At 37.4% G+C, this 17379-nt stretch overlaps 5 protein-coding genes across 5 annotated transcripts; all 5 read left to right on the top strand.

The window, feature by feature from the left end:
• Positions 1-35: 35 nt before the first annotated feature.
• Positions 36-1994, top strand: LOC129941556 (uncharacterized). The gene is made up of 3 exons (XM_056050233.1): positions 36-647; positions 706-1518; positions 1674-1994. The coding sequence occupies exons 1-3, from the start codon at positions 36-38 to the stop codon at positions 1992-1994; spliced, it is 1746 nt and encodes a 581-aa protein (XP_055906208.1).
• Positions 1995-3051: 1057 nt separating this feature from the next.
• LOC129941548 (uncharacterized) lies at positions 3052-3885 on the top strand. The gene has a single exon (XM_056050224.1). It carries the CDS (start codon positions 3052-3054, stop codon positions 3883-3885), a length of 834 nt encoding a protein of 277 aa, XP_055906199.1.
• A 4314-nt stretch (positions 3886-8199) lies between these two features.
• Positions 8200-8703, top strand: LOC129941538 (uncharacterized). The gene has a single exon (XM_056050213.1). It carries the CDS (start codon positions 8200-8202, stop codon positions 8701-8703), a length of 504 nt encoding a protein of 167 aa, XP_055906188.1.
• A 1686-nt stretch (positions 8704-10389) lies between these two features.
• Positions 10390-11039, top strand: LOC129941528 (uncharacterized). Its single transcript, XM_056050201.1, has 2 exons — positions 10390-10697; positions 10797-11039. Exons 1-2 carry the CDS (start codon positions 10467-10469, stop codon positions 11037-11039), a joined length of 474 nt encoding a protein of 157 aa, XP_055906176.1. The 5' UTR covers positions 10390-10466.
• A 2095-nt stretch (positions 11040-13134) lies between these two features.
• LOC129941519 (uncharacterized) lies at positions 13135-17166 on the top strand. The gene has a single exon (XM_056050192.1). The coding sequence runs from the start codon at positions 13135-13137 to the stop codon at positions 17164-17166; it is 4032 nt and encodes a 1343-aa protein (XP_055906167.1).
• Positions 17167-17379: the final 213 nt, after the last annotated feature.

Genomic DNA, 17379 nt, shown 5'->3' with positions numbered 1-17379 from the left:
CTACGCAAGGCTCAGCTTCCGTCGTAAGCAACCATATGCAAAATGGTTCGCGTTCTTCGGTTATATTACCAACCGCTGTTGTAAAAGTGTATGACATTTCTGGAAAGACTCATCTCGTTGGCGTTTTGTTGGATAGTGGTTCTCAGGTTTCGTTCGTAACTGATAGTTTGGTGAAAAGACTTGGTCTACGTCGTTCTCATGCTCGTTTACCAATATCCGGGATTTCGTCTGTTGAAGCTGGTGTGACTCAAGGTGCTGCTGAGTTAAAATTAAAATCCCGCATTAACTCACATACTATGCAAGTTGAGGCATATATTCTCAACCAAATAACTTCCCAAACGCCATCGCTTTCGTTGGAAGCCAGCAATTTCACTTTTTTTGACGATCTTTTGCTAGCGGACGTAGGATTCAAAAACCCAGGTCCCATTGATGTTTTGTTGGGGGCTGACAAGGCTTGGAGTATTCTGCTAAGTGATCATCGTTCAGATCCAGAGGGAAAGGTGGTTGCTCATGAGACATTGTTTGGATGGGTTGTAACGGTTTGTTTGCCAGGAAATTCGTTATTTTGGCTTGATGTTATTTTGAAATCCTTTTGGGAAATTGAAGAGGTACCTCCTAGTTCTTCCTTTAGAGTAATTGAAGATGAGGTAGATGAAAACTTTTCAAAAACTCTAACTCGTACACCTGATAATAAGTACATGGTAGAACTTCCTTTTCGACAAGAACATGTTAAGTTTGCTAACTCCATATCTGGAGCTTTGTCTAGACTTCTCGCAATGGAACGCCGGTTTTTCGCGTGATAAAGACCTAAAAGTGGAATACTGCAAGTTCATGCAGACTTATTTGAATCTGGGACACATGGAGCGTATCCCTGATGAGAAAATAGAACCTACGTCGGGAAGTGTTTTCTATTTGCCACATCACGCTGTGATTACAAACAAAATTTGTGTTGTTTTTGATGGTTCTCATAAGGATACCAAAAACTGTTCTCTTAATGAAATGCTTCATATAGGAACTCCTCTTCAACGAAATTTGGTTAACGTTTGTATTCGTTTTCGTCTTCACCGTTTCGTATTTTGTGCTGACATTGTTAAAATGTTTCGGCAAATTTGGGTGCATCCAAAGCATCGGGATTTTCAGAGGATAGTTTGGAGAGAATCCCCTGATAGTCCAATATCGCATTTTCGTTTGGCTACGGTAACATATGGTACTTCACCTGCTCCATATTTGTCCATGAAAGTTCTCCGTCAAATATCGTTTGATTACAAACACCAGTTTCCCTTAGCATCACATGCAGTTTTGCATGACATGTATGTTGATGACCTAATGACGGGGGCTGTTTCGCTGTCGGCGACTTTGGAGCTGAAGAAGCAGATCGTCGAGATGTTGTCGTGTGGAGGTCTTGAGCTCAGCAAGTGGAGCTCTAATTGTTGGGAAATATTGCGTGACATCGACTGTAAAGAAGCTGTTTCACTGGATTTGGATAGTTCTTCTGAGTGCACCAAGGTTCTCGGTTTGGTTTGGAACCTGTATCATGACACCTTTACGTACAAAATTAGTTTACCGAACACTTTGTGCCTACAAAACGGAAACTAATTTCAGAGGTTGCAAAGGTTTTTGATCCTTTGGGGTTTTTGGCTCCTTCCATTTTTTTGTTGAAAATACTGTTTCAGGAGCTGTGGAACGCCAAGACGAAAATTGATTGGGATGATCCTTTGCCCTTTGAAATCGCAGAAAAATGGAAGCTGTATCGGGAGAATTTGACCTATTTTGAAAACTTTAGGATTTTTCGAAGGTTTGCCCAAAATTCTAAAAGCTTGGAGTTGATAGGTTTTTCGGATGCTTCAGAAAAGGCTTATTCTGCAGTGGTTTACTGTCGTAGTTGTTCGGAAGATGTTCTTGAAGTGAAGTTAGTCGCCGCCAAGACTCGAGTTGCTCCAGTAAAGCAGTTGTCAATTCCACGCCTGGAACTTTGTGGGAGTCTCCTCGTTTAATAGAACTTATTCGGTCGTCATTAGATGTGAAACCAGTTAGAGTATCTGCGTTCTGTGACTCTCAAATTGTTTTGTCATGGCTTTCATCCTCGCCACGAAAATGGAGTACGTTTGTAGCGAATCGTACCTCTGAAATATTGTCTTCGTTACCTCGCTCGTCTTGGAGTCATGTCAGTTCATCGGAAAACCCTGCTGATTGTGCTTCGCGGGGTCTCTCGCCTAAGGATTTGATGGAACACAAATTGTGGTGGAACGGGCCAGAATGGCTGGTTCATAGTGTTGATGAGTGGCCACATCATTGTGAAACTGAAATAGAAGATATTCCTGAAGAGAGGAAGAAAGTCCATACAGTTCACGTTTCGGTTGCGGTGGAGCATTTTCTTGACAAAATTTCGCTTAAAATTTCTAGTTGGAGGAAAATTGTGAGAATAGTTTGCTATATTCGTCGCTTCATCTATTTTTTCCGTTTGCCTACAGGTGATAGAAGGTGTGGATATCTTTCGCTCTCAGAGCTACGTCTTGGTAAAATAATCTGCCTCAAGTGGACTCAAAGAGAGTTTCTTAGAGAAATCAAAACTCTTAAGACTGACCGTTGTGTTGACAAGGCCTCAAAATTGTGTTCGCTTTCGTCTTTCATTGATGTCGTCGGTTTATTGCGTGTCGGTGGTAGAATTTCAAATGCTAAAAACGTTCCCTTCGCGATTAGACACCCTATTATCCTGCCTAAAAATCATTCAATAACTCTGTTAATTCTCTTAGATGCTCACAAAAACTTTTTACATATCGGTGTTTCTGGACTTTTTGCACTGATTCGCCAGGAGTTTTGGATCCTCGGAAGCAGAAATCTTATTCGAAAACTAGTTCATACTGTCATACGTATTTTCGTCAACGGAAAATTACATCAACGCAGCTTATGGGAAATTTGCCATCATCTCGCGTAAATCCATCATTTGCTTTCGCCCACACAGGATGTGATTACGCTGGCCCGATAACTCTTCGTTCATCTAGAGGAAGGAAACCAACGTTGTCGAAAGGGTATATTTCATTATTTGTCTGTATGACAACTAAGGTGCTGCACCTTGAATTAGTATCGGACCTGACCACAGACGCCTTTTTGGCTGCCCTAAAAAGATTTATCGCCAGGCGTGGTAGATGCAGCGTTTTGTATTCCGATAATGGTACGAACTTTCAAGGAGCGGCTCTTGTGCTATCAGACATGTATAAACTGGTGCAGTCCCAAAGTCACAACAAAAAGGTTGCAGAAATGTTGGCTGGAGAAAGCATCGATTGGAAGTTTATTCCTCCTTACAGCCCTCACTTTGGTGGGCTTTGGGAAGCGGGGGTTAAATTAGTAAAACAACATCTTCGGCGAGTAGTTGGTGATAGTGTCCTTACCTTTGAAGAAATGTGTACCTTGCTAGCCCAATTCGAAGCCCTTTTAAATTCTAGGCCCCTTTGTGCTTCTTCCGATTCAGATCTTGATCCATTAACGCCTGCTCACTTTCTTATAGGTAGACCTTACACGGCGATTCCCGAGCCAAGTTATTTGGAATTACCCATTAATCGATTGGGAAGATGGCAGCTACTACAAAATATGATGCAAGGCTTCTGGCGAAGGTGGCATACCGACTACCTCACATCTTTGCAGCAGCGACCAAAATGGAGAGAAGACCTAAGAGATTTTGAAGTGGGTGACATGGTCATTCTGAAAGAATCTAACATGCCACCATCCCTATGGTCCTTAGCAAGAATAACCGCAGTTCATCCAGGTGAAGATGGACACGTACGGGTGGTTACATTGCGCACCAAACGAGGCACTTTCATGCGCCTTATAACAAAACTTGCCCTCTTGCCATGTCCTGAAATTCCTTCAGCGGGGGCGGCATGTTGAGAAACGAAGCTGATATTATTTTTATTCAAACATATATACATATGTCTTATTAATTAATGTTTAAATCTTTATATAATTTAATTTAATTTAATTTAATTTTAATTTTGTTTAAATTGCCAAACATTTTGTAATTGCCCTATACTATATATCTACTGTATTGGTTTTGGTATGACGGAAGCTGTTTATGATATATTTTTTGTTGTTAACTTATTTTTTGTAATTATATTACATACCTACATAATCTATGCATTGCTTGCTAATACCATTGCATTTAAGAAAAAGAATAAACCGCAATGGTACATAGGTAATACCTTTGATATTGGTATCGTGTGCAAAATACTGGTTTTAGCAAGGGATGCATATGGGTTGGCTTCAATGTAAAGATGATAGAATCTTTCTCTTTTCCAGCAACCACCAAACCAGCCAGTCGCAAAATTAATTGTTCTTTCTTGATTTGTTTTCAATGATTTAAATTTTGGAAATTAAATAATTTATAACGTGTTTTGATTTTTGGCGTTTCCTAATTTAAATTTAAATTCTAAAACAGCCTGTATAAGTCGTTTATCAGTATTTTTTCTTTTACTCGCAAATTTTAATTATTTCAGGTTTTGTTTTTCTTTCTTTTCACTTTCTTTTCTAAAACTTTTTAATATTTCTAAGGTACCGCAGACGGTTAAAGCACGTCACCAACTGACCTACTTTTCCGGCTTTTAACTCCAGTTTAGCCTTGGAGCATGAGGCTCCTCCTCTTTTCAACAAATCTCCCAATACGAGTATGCAACGGTCCATTCCATCACCCGCATCATTACATAGCTAATCGCCTCACAGCAATCAACGGGATCGATGATCGGATGATCAGCTATGTAACCGACCACCCTGCATATACATACGTACCTGCGAATGTTATAAACACATCGCATGGTTAGATATGGATTTGATTTAATTGATGGTTTGGTGGATTAGCGATGTAAATTAATATCTGGTATGTGCTTTTTGGCCTGTATTAGCTTACGTATTATTAGAAGTAGGTAATATTATAGTTAAGATATTATTGTATGTATGTTTTATTATAAGGTATTAATATTATGTTAGGGTGTTATTATGGGTATTTATGTATTATTAATAAGTATTATTATTATGTTTTACTATTTAGTTTATTAGGTTAAGATATTATACTTATGTTGCATTATGACGTATCAGTATTATATTAAGTATTAGTATTATAGTTATGTTTTATTACAGCAAGTATTATTATAATTGATATTTTGATATTATTATTATAGATATATATATTTTAGTGTTATTATTCTTTTTTATTTATTATTACAATCCGAGGTTTCCTACAAATTGACAGTTTTTTTTACAAAAAAAAAAAAACAAACAATAAATAAAAGTTGATCAAAATTGATTTTTGATTTAAATATCTTTTCGAAACTTTTAGATACTGGCTTTTATCTACTTCAATATTTAAAACATTTTTTTTTATCATTTAGTAAAATTTTGAGAAAAATTGAATTGACAGGTTTTCTTACAAAAAATAAAAACTTAAAAGTAAATTTAACAAAATTTGCAAAATATTGATTTTCGGCTCAACTATCTTTTCAAAACTTTGAGATATGGATATCAACATTCGTAAAAATTTTGAGAAAAATCTAATGACAGTTTTTTTTACAAAAAAATAACAACCTTACAAGAAAACGATACTAAGACTTGGTAAAAATTTACTTTCGACTCAAATAGCTTTTCAAAAATTAAAAATATTGTCTTCAAACTTTTTATATCACAGAAAATATTGTTTTCGAATCCATTAGTTTCCCAAGCAACAATTTGTAACCTCAGTAGCAAAATTACCGCGGTTATTAATTTTACCTGGAATAACCTTGGTTTTTAAATGGTTTGAAATAAGTTATCTTTTAACTGAGAGAAATTCTAGGTAAAAAAAAAACCTGAAATAAACCCAAACTTAGTTTCAGGTAATTTTGCATCCTTTTTTTCAGATATTTTAATTACCCAGGTTTAAAATTGGCTTTAAAAAATCCTATTTGAAACCTTGGTCATAAATCAGGTTTATATTTACCAATTGTTTACTTTTTTCAATTTTCTGGTTAATTTATAGCCAGTTCTAGCCATCAAGTTCAAAACCAGCTTAAAAATAACTGATTTTTCAGGTTATAAAAAAACACTTTTGAATTTGATAATTATTATATTGGCTAAAATCTTACCAGTTTTACTAAAAATGTAAAACTGGTGATAAAAAAACTTATTTTATTGGTAGTTATGTAACCAATTTAATTTTGGAAGTCAAATTGGTTTTAAAATAATTTGTTTTATTTTTTTTATATTTTATTTGCATTGTAAATTTGGTTTTCAAAAAGCTTAGTTATGAGTTGAAATATAATCTTTTTATAGTAAAATTTGAAAAATTACTATTTTTACTCCATATTATCTATATTAAGTCTAAATATTACCTATCTAGAGCCTCAGTAATAGTCTTACTCATTTGTATTCTCTCCACAACCAAATTCTCTCAAACACACAAACTATTTTCCAATCAGACTATGCATTACACACACACGAAACAACCCTTCCTCTCTGTTTTCGTCATTTGGTTTTTGTTATGCGTGGCGTAGCGTAAAGTCGCAAAGTGTGCTTAGTGCTAATAAGAGAGTAAATTTTGAAAATAATAAAAAATATTTTTTTAAAAAATAAAGGACTGCTAATCAAAGGAGTTGGAGTCAACATATTTGGTAAGTCATTTTGGAATATGTTAAATTAATTATTTTTATTGGATGAAACGTGTTTTTGGGTAGATTTTTTCCCTATTTCACCTTTTCTCATAAAGAATAGTAAAAAAATCTCTTCTCTTTAACTCTCCAACAAAAAATAAGTAAAAAAAATCACTTCTTTTTGACTTTTGAATCGTGGTTTTAACTATACATACACAAACAGATGCGACAGCCAGTCATTTCATGTTTTTTGGCGGTTGGCTTTTTTTTGCGTATTTTTTTCCCTCATTTCTCATAAAGAATAGGTAAACAAATCTCTTCTTTTTAACTATCTAGTAAAAACGAAGTAAACAAATTACATCTTTTTTTCTTCCTCATAAAAAAAGTACAAATGTTACTAGCATTTTCCCAAGTTGAATCGACTATTTAATACCTACATATACATAAAAAGCTGCGACAGCCAGTCGCATTTCAAGATTTTTGGTGGTTGACATTTAGTGTCGCGTCGCAATTATTCCGAGTTGGTCTGTGTTTTCGTTCGCTGAAAGGAAATTTTGTATATTTAGTTTGTTTTACTAACAGTTTTACATATCTCATTATGAATTCTATTATTAAAAATAAACTGTGTAGCAAGTCCACATATAAAAGAAAAATTAAGAAAGTTTTAGCTAAATTACGCGAAAATAATGTCCCTCTGCATACCTTTGAAAATAATCCTAAATTTAATCTTGTAGAGCACAATGAAATTTTTTTAATTAATGTTGTTTCTGATAATTCCGACAGTAAAAGTGATAGTGATAGTTTGGAAGAAAATAGTGATCAGATCTTATTGGGATTAATGAAAAAATCTCCGGAAAACATTTCGAAAAACTTAAGAAACTGGGCTGTTAAATACAACATAGCCCATGTTTGCTTGCGGGATTTACTTGATATATTAAAATGTTCTCATTCTTATTTGCCTTTAGACCCTCGAACATTTTTACATACTTCCTTCTCGACAAAGATTTTTATCGATGTTCCGCCTGGCAGATACTGGCATTTCGGTTTAGTTTGTGCTTTGACAAAAGTTTTCGAAAATCTTCATAAATATCTAGATGAGATATGTTTAGACTTTAATATAGATGGAATACCTGTTAGCAAGAGTTCAAAAGGCCAATTTTGGCCAATTTTATGTTCACCGGAAGGTTTTTGTTTGCCGCCACTTGTAATAGGTGTTTATTACGGAATGGCAAAACCTTCCAAAGCTGAAGAATTTTTGCAATTGTTTCTTGAAGAAGCTAAAAGTATAACCAATCTGAATATAGCTTCAAGAACAATCAAGTTTAAAATAAGAAATTTCATTTGTAATGCCCCTGCTCGGTCGTATTTAAAAGGTATAAAAGGACATAATGGTTATTTTGCTTGTGAAAGGTGTAATGTAGAAGGTGATTATAATTACACTACTCACCAAATGTGCTTCCCAACTTTATCAAAATCACTTCGTACCAACGCTTCTTTCAGGGAAAGGATCCACGAAGATCATCATATCCAATCATCTCCATTAGAAAGCCTTCCAATTGATATGATCAATAATTTTCCTTTGGACTACATGCATTTACTTTGCTTAGGTATTATGAAAAAATTATTGCTTCTATGGATTAAGAATAGATCCTTAAAAACAAAGCTGTCTGCGAAAAACATTGAAAAAATATCTGATTTATTAGTATTAATTAGAACGTTTACGCCAGTTGAATTCAACCGAACTGCACTTAGACTTGATGTTATAAGCTTTTATAAGGCCACTGAATTTCGAACATTTTTGTTATACTTAGGACCCGTTCTTTTGAAAAATGAAACTCAAGAAGAAGTATATGAGAACTTCATGCAATTACACTGTGCTGTTTCAATATGTATGAGCGAAAAATCATACACATTTATTGATATAGCACAAACCATGTTCAAATCGTTCATACACGGTTTCGCTAAACTCTATGGCCGGGAAAATATAAGCTACAACGTTCACAACTTGTACCATATTGCAGATGATGTGAAACTCCATGGACCTCTAGATAATATGAGTGCATTCAAATACGAAAATTGTTGCAATATCTAAAACGTAAATTAAGATCAGGAAACAGACTACTTGAGCAAATTGCAAACAGAATTTCAGAAGATTTTGAAAACACAGTAAGCCATCTAACTACAAACACGGTTCCAATGCTCTATAATGTAGATAAAAATAGAACGTGCTAAATTCCAGGTTGTAATGGAATTTATAAAGCTGTCCAAATTGAACAGTTTGTTTTAAAATCTTGTGATGCAAATTGCTTTTTCTTAACAAATTCTAAAGAAATTGTTCGGATGGAATTCGCAACATTTCGAAATAAAATTGCAGTTATTTATGGTTCGAGCTTGAAACAAAAAGAAAATTTTTACGACAAACCATTTTATTCAAAATTTTTAAATGTCTACAAGTCAAACGAAGAAACAAATGTTAATCAATTTTGGGAAATTAGTGATATTTTTTCAAAATTATTTAAAATTCCATTAAATTCAGAATCTGTTTTCTTTCCTCTTATTCATTCTTCAATAAAAAGAAAACGAAGATGTACCGAGTGGTGGAAACCCAAGAAGGCGATGAAAAATTCGTTACTGCTGTTCCGGAGAGCTGGATGATTGGATCAACCCTGTTATGGCCTACTAACAAAAAAGACACTTTAACTGGACGCAAACAATGTCTCGAACCATCGGACGACTGGCAGAAAATACCGTGCAAAGTCATTTTTGAAAATATCGGTGAGTACTTTCAATTTATTACTTTAATTTAAATTTTCTAAAACCTAAGAAGCTAAAATTCTTGTCGTCTCAATTCGAAACTATGAAGTTTTTTAAGTTTTCATGAATCCTATAAATCTGTTTGAATTGCAGTTATTAATCTTACGTTTTCGTTATGGAGAATATCTTTGTTTTTGGTTCATGAGTATTTAAAAAACTGCGTTATATTTAATTTTCTGTTTGTGTTTAAAAAAAAAAACGTACATATTCAAAGATTTTTGTTGTTTTGTGTTTTTATTTTTTTTTAAAAATCATGGGATAAAGCCTTAGAAAAGGAAAAGGAGGCGGAATTTTTGTCGTCGGATGAGACTGTATTTGATGAAACGGAAAAACTCCCCGAGACTTTCCTTAGCGACCTCATCGTCCTCATGTCAGAAATGATTTCGGACAAAATGTGCAACACTGTGAGTTACGGTGAGAAAATTAATGTCAATCTTTCGGTTCTTTGTAGTATTTGTTACCTTGTATGTATCAATCATTTTTTATTCATTGCTTTGTATCTTTTCTTACCATTTAGCAATCATTTTGTATTCTTTGTATCGAAATCATTTTATGCATTCCGTTTGTTGCATTCAGTGAATACAATGATTTGAGAATGCATGCATTCTTTTTAAATCATTTGCAGTCTGCATTCTTTTCCATTCTAAATAATATGATTTCGATACAAAAAGTGCAAAATGATTGCAGACTGCAAGCATTTAATTCGCGTTCAATTTTTGAACGCATTTTTTTGGGATTACATTCAAAATGATTGTAATCATTTACAACTCTGCTACAAAGTACACTCTTGTATTTCTTTTATAGAAAATAAGATATTGTATCCAGAAGTACTTAGCAGCTGATATCATGCCCAAAAGCATATAACTCCTATTATTCCATACAAAATGTTATTGTTTTTTGTTTAATGTTTCAATTTTAAATTAAGTTGTAAAATATATTTTATTAAACATTTCAGATTCCAGCAGTTCAGAACAGCAAATTGCCTAACAAATAATTCAAAATGTGCAGGCTGAACAAAGGGCAAGTCTACAGTCCATCGAAATGGGTCTGGGGGCATTAAAAGTGGATTCCGTCGAAAATAAGCAACTCCTTGAAAAGTTCATGGCTAATACGGAGGTTAGCTTGAACCTTATTATCGAGAAGCTGTGCCTTGGAGTTGAGCGGGTGGATACAGCTGAAATTCCCGACAGCTTGTTGCCCATCAAAGATCACGCCCAGATGGATGAACTGGAAGAAAAAATTGGAGCTGATCCAGTTTTTAAGCGAGCCTTAGTATGTGTAAATCTTTTTGTATTTTTACTAATATTATTTTTCTCTATATGTTAAATAATAACTAAAATATTTGTTTCGTTCTGTTTTTCTTTTAAATAGATTCGGAAACTCAGCACATTTGGAGGAGTAAACGCGAATAAAACTGTTCGCACAATGTCCATGTGCATGTTTGAGGACACTTTGCTCCTCGAATACTCGTGGTTCGGGTCGGCCACCAAAAAACCATTCGATGTGTATAAGCAAATTTTTGGTGTGATGGTGGAGGCGGTCAGGAAGAGGTTCCCTAACTTCAGCGATGCAGAGGGATCCGCATACATAAAAACGTTGTGCGAATGTAAATAATTCGCGTAAATGCAAACAGAACTTTAAAGTATTTGAACATTCATTCAGTTTTTAAATTCATTTAGTTCATTTTTAATAATAATAAATACGTTCCACAAATTGTTAAATAAGATAAAAATGTCATTTGAATGTCAAGATTATATAAAGAAATTAATGGATTGTATATATTTTGTATTGTACACTAGGTCATATGATAAAATTAAAGATTATTCTAATTTCAAGTTTGAACAAGATAACGTCTTTTCTTTGGAACATTTTTAACCGGCATAATTTCTAAAACTTTGCTAAAGTTTCTAGTCGAGAACATTTGGTCCTTCGAGTTTTTTTATTTAACATACAAACAGTATTTGAGGTTTTGTTTTTCTTAATTTAAATAACAATCAGTGCAAGCAAATTTAAAGTTAAAACATTTAAGTAAATTACATTTACACAAAAAAATCCTAATATATAGTGCCGTGTGTGCAGTTTAAAAAACAATAAATCTAGTTAAAATAAAAAAAAAGGAAAAGTATACAAAATATATCATTTAAACGATCCATCATTCACTCGGAGCCCCTGCAGCAACATCAACGACGACGCCAGCAGCATCTTTAACGACGACGTCAGCAGCAATTCACCGACAAAGTCAGCAGCCGTAGCCGCAGCATACAAGCAGTAAGTCGTTGCTTTTCTTGTTAGTAAAACCTGTCCCGATTTCGTTTTTTTTTTTTTATATTACTCTGTAATTTAAAAATAATTTAAAGAAATGGAAAAATCATATAAGTATGGGGAATTGCAAAAGGGGTTACTCACAATAGTCATCAAAGACCTTACTAATTTCAAAAAGGCTCCGAAGCAGCGGAGAACACCAGCATATGCATCGGGACGTCTTTCAAAGCTAGAAGAAGATCTAGCTACGTCGAAAGCCTATCACGAGGCAATCATTGGTGGTGGTATGCTGGAAGAATATTTAAAAAAGGATGAATTATTAGTGGTCTATGATCAAATGTATGATATTTACCTCGAATATAGGGCAGAATTGGTAGAGGCGATGGAAAAATCGAAAACACTTATCGCAGGTGATGTCCTAATGGGTGCTCCGCCCCCTCATTCTTCTGCATCGTCCTCATATTCGGCGATTCGTCTCCCGAGGATTGATCTGCCCAAATTCGACGGATCTTACACAAACTGGCGTGCTTTTCACGACAGATTTCAAGCTCTCGTCCATAAAAACGCGACCCTGGAGGACATCGACAAATTGCATTTCCTACAAACGTGTTTAATAGGTGATGCACATCGTTTTATGCAAAACATTGCTGTTGAGTCTGCAAGTTATGAAAAGGCATGGGAACTTTTGGAAGAGCGCTACAATCATAAACGCATTCTGGTGCACATCCAAATGCAATCGCTTTTTGGTCAACCCTCATTGACGCGAGAAACGGCATCTGGTCTCAAGGAGCTCTTGTATACAACTAGAGAATGTCTTCTCGCTCTTGAAAATTTGGAGGTTCCGATTTCTTCTTGGGATACGGTCTTGATATGGTTCCTTGTACAAAAGCTTCCTAGTACAAGTCAAAAATTATGGGAGGAAAAATTAGGGAATAGCAAGGACTTACCGAAATTTGATGCGTTTTCCGAATTTTTAGAGACACGATTCCGTACGCTTGAAGTTATGGGCCAACAAGAGCTAGCTACGCCCACCAGGCGCAAAGAAGAGTCATCTGTTAATTCAAGGCCACGCTTTCAACCATCGACTTCAAAGGTTTTACATACAAAGCATGTTGTAAAGCATCAACCTCAGAAAATTCCAAAGCACTTTCAAACTAGCCAAGTTCTTTGCAAATTGTGCAACCACAACAAGCACTCCCTTAGAAAATGCCAGCAATTTTTGGCAATGGACAGTGTCAAACGCCGAGAAGTAGTCCGGGGAATCCATGTTTGTGAAAATTGTCTGACATATGGGCATTCTCTCCAGGAATGCCAGAGTTTGAGTCGGTGCTATTTCTGTCAACAGAAACATCACTCACTCCTGCATTTGCAGCACCATAATAACTCTTTTCAATCTCAACAACCAGGTTCTGAACATCAGACCCAAGTCGGAACATCAAGCCAAGGTATGCCGTCTCAACCGAGAGTTACCGGTTCTAGTTCTAACACATTTCAGGCCTCAGTGAACCCGAATGCGCCTGAGTTCCAACCAGCTGTTCGTCAACAAACTCAAAACTACCACGCGTCGCACGGTGATCGTGCCCAAACACACCAGGTGCTCTTAGCTACAGCAGTTGTCAAAGCGCGAGCCACAGATGGAAGAATTCGTTTACTACGGGCCCTGGTTGATACAGGGTCAGAAACGTCTTTCATAACAGAAGCTGCTGCTCGTCTGCTGAAGTTGGAAAAGCGACGTGCCATTGTTGAGGTATCGGGGTTGGGGTTGGTCAGCAGCGGCACAACACAGCATACCGTCGAAGTGCATTTTGCTTCTCGCCATTCGACGTTTGAAACTGCCACACAGGCATTGGTTTTTAAGTCGCTGACTGGGCATCTCCCGGCCCAACGAGTGGTACCCAACAGTTGGAATCACCTCAAGGGTCTTACGTTAGCAGATCCCCATCTCTACGAGCCCGCTCCTATCGATTTATTGTTTGGAAGTGATGTTTGCGCCCAAATACTGCTACCGGAAATAAGAAGGTCTCCGGATAACAACGCACCGATAGCGCAAAATACGCATTTAGGGTGGATCGTGTTAGGGAAAGTTCCAGAGGAACTTCCCCGGCAAATTCGAAGTTTCGTGCAGGTTACCGACCTCGGAATTCAGCTACAGAAGTTTTGGGAGATGGAAGAAACGCCGTTCCAGACACATGAAACCCTAGACAACATTGTTTGTGAAGAACATTTTGAGAGGAATACGACACGTTTACCAGACGGGCGTTACCAAGTCAGCTTACCGTTCAAAGAAGGCCTTCCAGCGATGGGATCCAGCCGTCAAGGAGCTACTCGACGATTTCTCCATCTCGAGAAAAGACTTGCTGCAGATCCTAAACTTTGTGAGGACTATTCAAAGTGCATAAATGAGTACATCAAGCTCAAACACATGGAAGAAATAGATGAAGATGACACGGTTTTGGCGACCCCTTACCATTATTTTCTTCCGCACCATGCAGTTTTTAAGGAAGCGAGTTCCACAACAAAGCTGAGAGTGGTGTTTGACGCAGCTTCTAAAGCTTCGGATGGGAAATCCCTCAACGAACATCTTCTTGTAGGTCCAAAATTGCAGACCAATATCATTGATCTTGTTCTCAGATGGCGTACTCATCGAGTTACTTTTACGGCAGACATTGAAAAGATGTACCGTCAAATTATGGTTAGTTTCCCAGACCGATACTTTCAGCTAATTTTGTGGAGGGAACAGAAATCTTCGCCGATTAAAGTCTTCAAAATGAACACTGTCACGTTTGGTACAGCGAGCGCACCATATCTTGCGATTAAGGTTTTGAAGAAACTAGCCGACGTTGAAAGTCAGAATTTTCCCGAAGGGGCGAAGGTTGTCCGTGAGGACATGTACGTTGATGATCTGATCAGTGGAGCAGATTCCATCGAAGAAGCCAAGAGGAAACAACATGAAGCCAAGCAGCTCTTAGCGTCTGCGGGATTCAACCTGAGGAAATGGACGAGTAACTCCAAGGCTCTCCTGGAAGACATCGCTGCCGAGGATCGAGAACTCGATTTTGAACTCCCGTTTAACACCTCAAATCATGTCAAGACACTAGGCATCAAGTGGTTTCCACTTGACGACTACTTTTCTTTTCAAAATCTGCAAGTTTCACCAGAAGACATCACAAAACGGTCAATGTTGTCCACCATCGCTAAGCTGTTCGACCCACTCGGGTGGATATCACCCTGCATCATCACGGCGAAACTAATGATGCAACGCCTCTGGGAGCATGGTTGTGATTGGGACGATCCAATTCCTACTCCCTTAAAGACGGAATGGGAAGCTTTTCAACGCGAACTTCCTCTCATCGAACGATTGCGAATTCCGAGATGGATCGCAAAAAGCCCATCTAATAAGGCTGTCCAACTTCACGGATTCTGTGACGCCTCCATGAAAGCTTTCGGTGCAGTAGTCTACATTCGGGTCTTAGACACGGACGATCGAATCCTTACCAGCCTGCTTCTCTCAAAAACAAAAGTAGCACCAAGTCAGCGAACCATCACGCTGCCTCGCCTGGAACTCTGTGGAGCTGTTCTTCTGTCGCAGCTACTTAGTTACACCAAGGATATCTTGGCCATCCCCGATGTCGATATCTACGCGTGGACTGATTCGATGATAGCGTTGGCATGGATACAAGCGTCACCAGCAAAATGGACCACATTCGTATCCAATCGTGTATCCGAAATTCAGCGGCTTATACAGATCGACAGCTGGGGTCATGTTGCAACATTGCATAACCCAGCCGATCTAGCGTCTCGAGGTGTATTTCCGGCTGAACTGGAGTCATTGGATATGTGGTGGAATGGACCTGAATTTTTAACGCGACAATGGGAATTCGATGCTCCGCATCAACTCATCGACAACGACACTGAAGAAGAAAAGAAGGATAAAAGTATAGTGAATGTTTTAAGTATCAATATCACTCATGGCGATAAAATCTTGCAGGCTATTCACGACTCTTCCAGGTTGCTCAAATTACTTAGAGTCGTCGCCACCTGTCGTCGTTTCACAATAAAATGTCGACCTAAGCTTGGTCCTATCACAGGTCCAATCAATCCTAAAGAATTAGATGCAGCACATCAAATAGTGGTCAAGGCAGCACAGAAGGAGATGTTTGGAGATGAGATTCAACAAATTCTTGGAAATGCCAAAATTCCAAAGAATTTACTTTCGTTAAACGCATTTCTTGATTCTGACGGAATCTTACGAGTCGGGGGACGTTTAGCAAACTCCCTCCTTTCCTACGATGCCCAACATCCGATACTGTTGCAGAGCAACCACCATTTTACGAGTCTGGTTGTAAGAGATGCTCACAAGCAAACTCTACACGGCGGAATCCAGCAAATGATTAATTACATCCGACAACGATATTGGATAGGACAGATTCGGCGAAGCGTCAAGCACCAGTTGCATAAATGCCCTTCTTGCTACCGGCAAAAGGCATCTGAAATGCAACAACTGATGGGAAACTTACCTGCCGCTCGAGTACGCATATCGCGACCATTTAGTCACACCGGTGTTGACTATGCGGGACCAATCGAGATAAAAGCCTGGAAAGCCCGTGGAGCAAAAATACTAAAAGGCTATTTCGCAGTATTTATCTGTTTGGCACCCAAAGCCATTCATCTCGAAGCAGTATCAGACTTAACCACCCAAGCATTTTTAGCAGCATTCAAACGGTTCACTGCCAGAAGAGGAATTTGTAAGCAGATCTATAGCGACTGCGGAACTAATTTCATCGGTGCCAATAATGAACTGGCAAAAATGATGAAAGAAGCACAACACGACTGGAAGCAGGTAGCAGAACTATTGGCAAATCGCGGTACAGATTGGCATTTCATTCCCCCAGCTTCTCCCCATTTCGGTGGCCTATGGGAAGCGGGTGTGAAGTCTGTCAAGTACCATCTCAAACGAGTCATTGGAATTGAGAGGCTTACCTTCGAGGAGCTCGCGACGCTTCTATCACAAGTAGAAGCTTGTCTGAATTCGAGACCTCTATGCCCACTAACCGATAGCATCGATGATTTGAACGCACTAACTCCAGCACATTTCTTAGTCGGAGAATCTTTGCATGCAGTACCACAAGGTGAAACAGAAACAAACATTACACATAAAGATCGCTGGAAACGAGTTCAGGCATTATCTGAAGTATTTTGGAGACGATGGAATTCTGAATACTTATCTCGGCTTCAACAACGCCCAAAATGGACAAAAATACAAGAAAAGCCGAAGATAGGAGATTTGGTTCTCTTGAAGGATGAACGACTTCCACCAACACATTGGAATATGGCGCGAATAGAACAAACCCACAGCGGGTCAGACGGTTTGGTACGCGTTGTCACGCTCCGCACCAAGTCTGGACAGTTTAAACGACCGATTACTAAAATTTGCCTTTTACTTTCAAACAAAACCACGGAACAAACGAGTCTAATATAAATAATATTTAAAACCGTCAGAATCATATAAAATCATCACATCAAAACATGAAGTTAAAAACAAAAACAAAAAAAGGAGATCGTAAACAAACCACATCAAATAAAACACCAATTCAATTCTGAAAATTTAAATTTATTCAAAACTATAATATCAGTAACTTGATCTTAAAATTATAAACTATAAATAAGGCTGCAACAAATAAACAATATAATT

This window comes from Eupeodes corollae, chromosome 1 (assembly GCF_945859685.1).
Source record: "Eupeodes corollae chromosome 1, idEupCoro1.1, whole genome shotgun sequence".
In the NCBI taxonomy this organism is placed as follows: Eukaryota; Metazoa; Arthropoda; class Insecta; order Diptera; family Syrphidae; genus Eupeodes; species Eupeodes corollae.
Note: the sequence above shows the minus strand (reverse complement) of the source record. Positions and strands in the feature narration are given on the sequence as shown.

Excerpts from the sequence above, each read along its gene's own strand:
- LOC129941556 (XM_056050233.1), top strand. The coding sequence starts at position 36 with ATGCAAAATGGTTCGCGTTCTTCGGTTATATTACCAACCGCTGTTGTA. Across the intron at positions 648-705 it reads TTAGAGTAATTGAAGATGAG|AACTTCCTTTTCGACAAGAA; the intron begins GTAGATGAAAAC and ends AGTACATGGTAG. Across the intron at positions 1,519-1,673 it reads GCACCAAGGTTCTCGGTTTG|GAGCTGTGGAACGCCAAGAC; the intron begins GTTTGGAACCTG and ends ATACTGTTTCAG.
- LOC129941548 (XM_056050224.1), top strand. The coding sequence starts at position 3,052 with ATGACAACTAAGGTGCTGCACCTTGAATTAGTATCGGACCTGACCACA.
- LOC129941538 (XM_056050213.1), top strand. The coding sequence starts at position 8,200 with ATGCATTTACTTTGCTTAGGTATTATGAAAAAATTATTGCTTCTATGG.
- LOC129941528 (XM_056050201.1), top strand. The coding sequence starts at position 10,467 with ATGGGTCTGGGGGCATTAAAAGTGGATTCCGTCGAAAATAAGCAACTC. Across the intron at positions 10,698-10,796 it reads CAGTTTTTAAGCGAGCCTTA|ATTCGGAAACTCAGCACATT; the intron begins GTATGTGTAAAT and ends TCTTTTAAATAG.
- LOC129941519 (XM_056050192.1), top strand. The coding sequence starts at position 13,135 with ATGCCGTCTCAACCGAGAGTTACCGGTTCTAGTTCTAACACATTTCAG.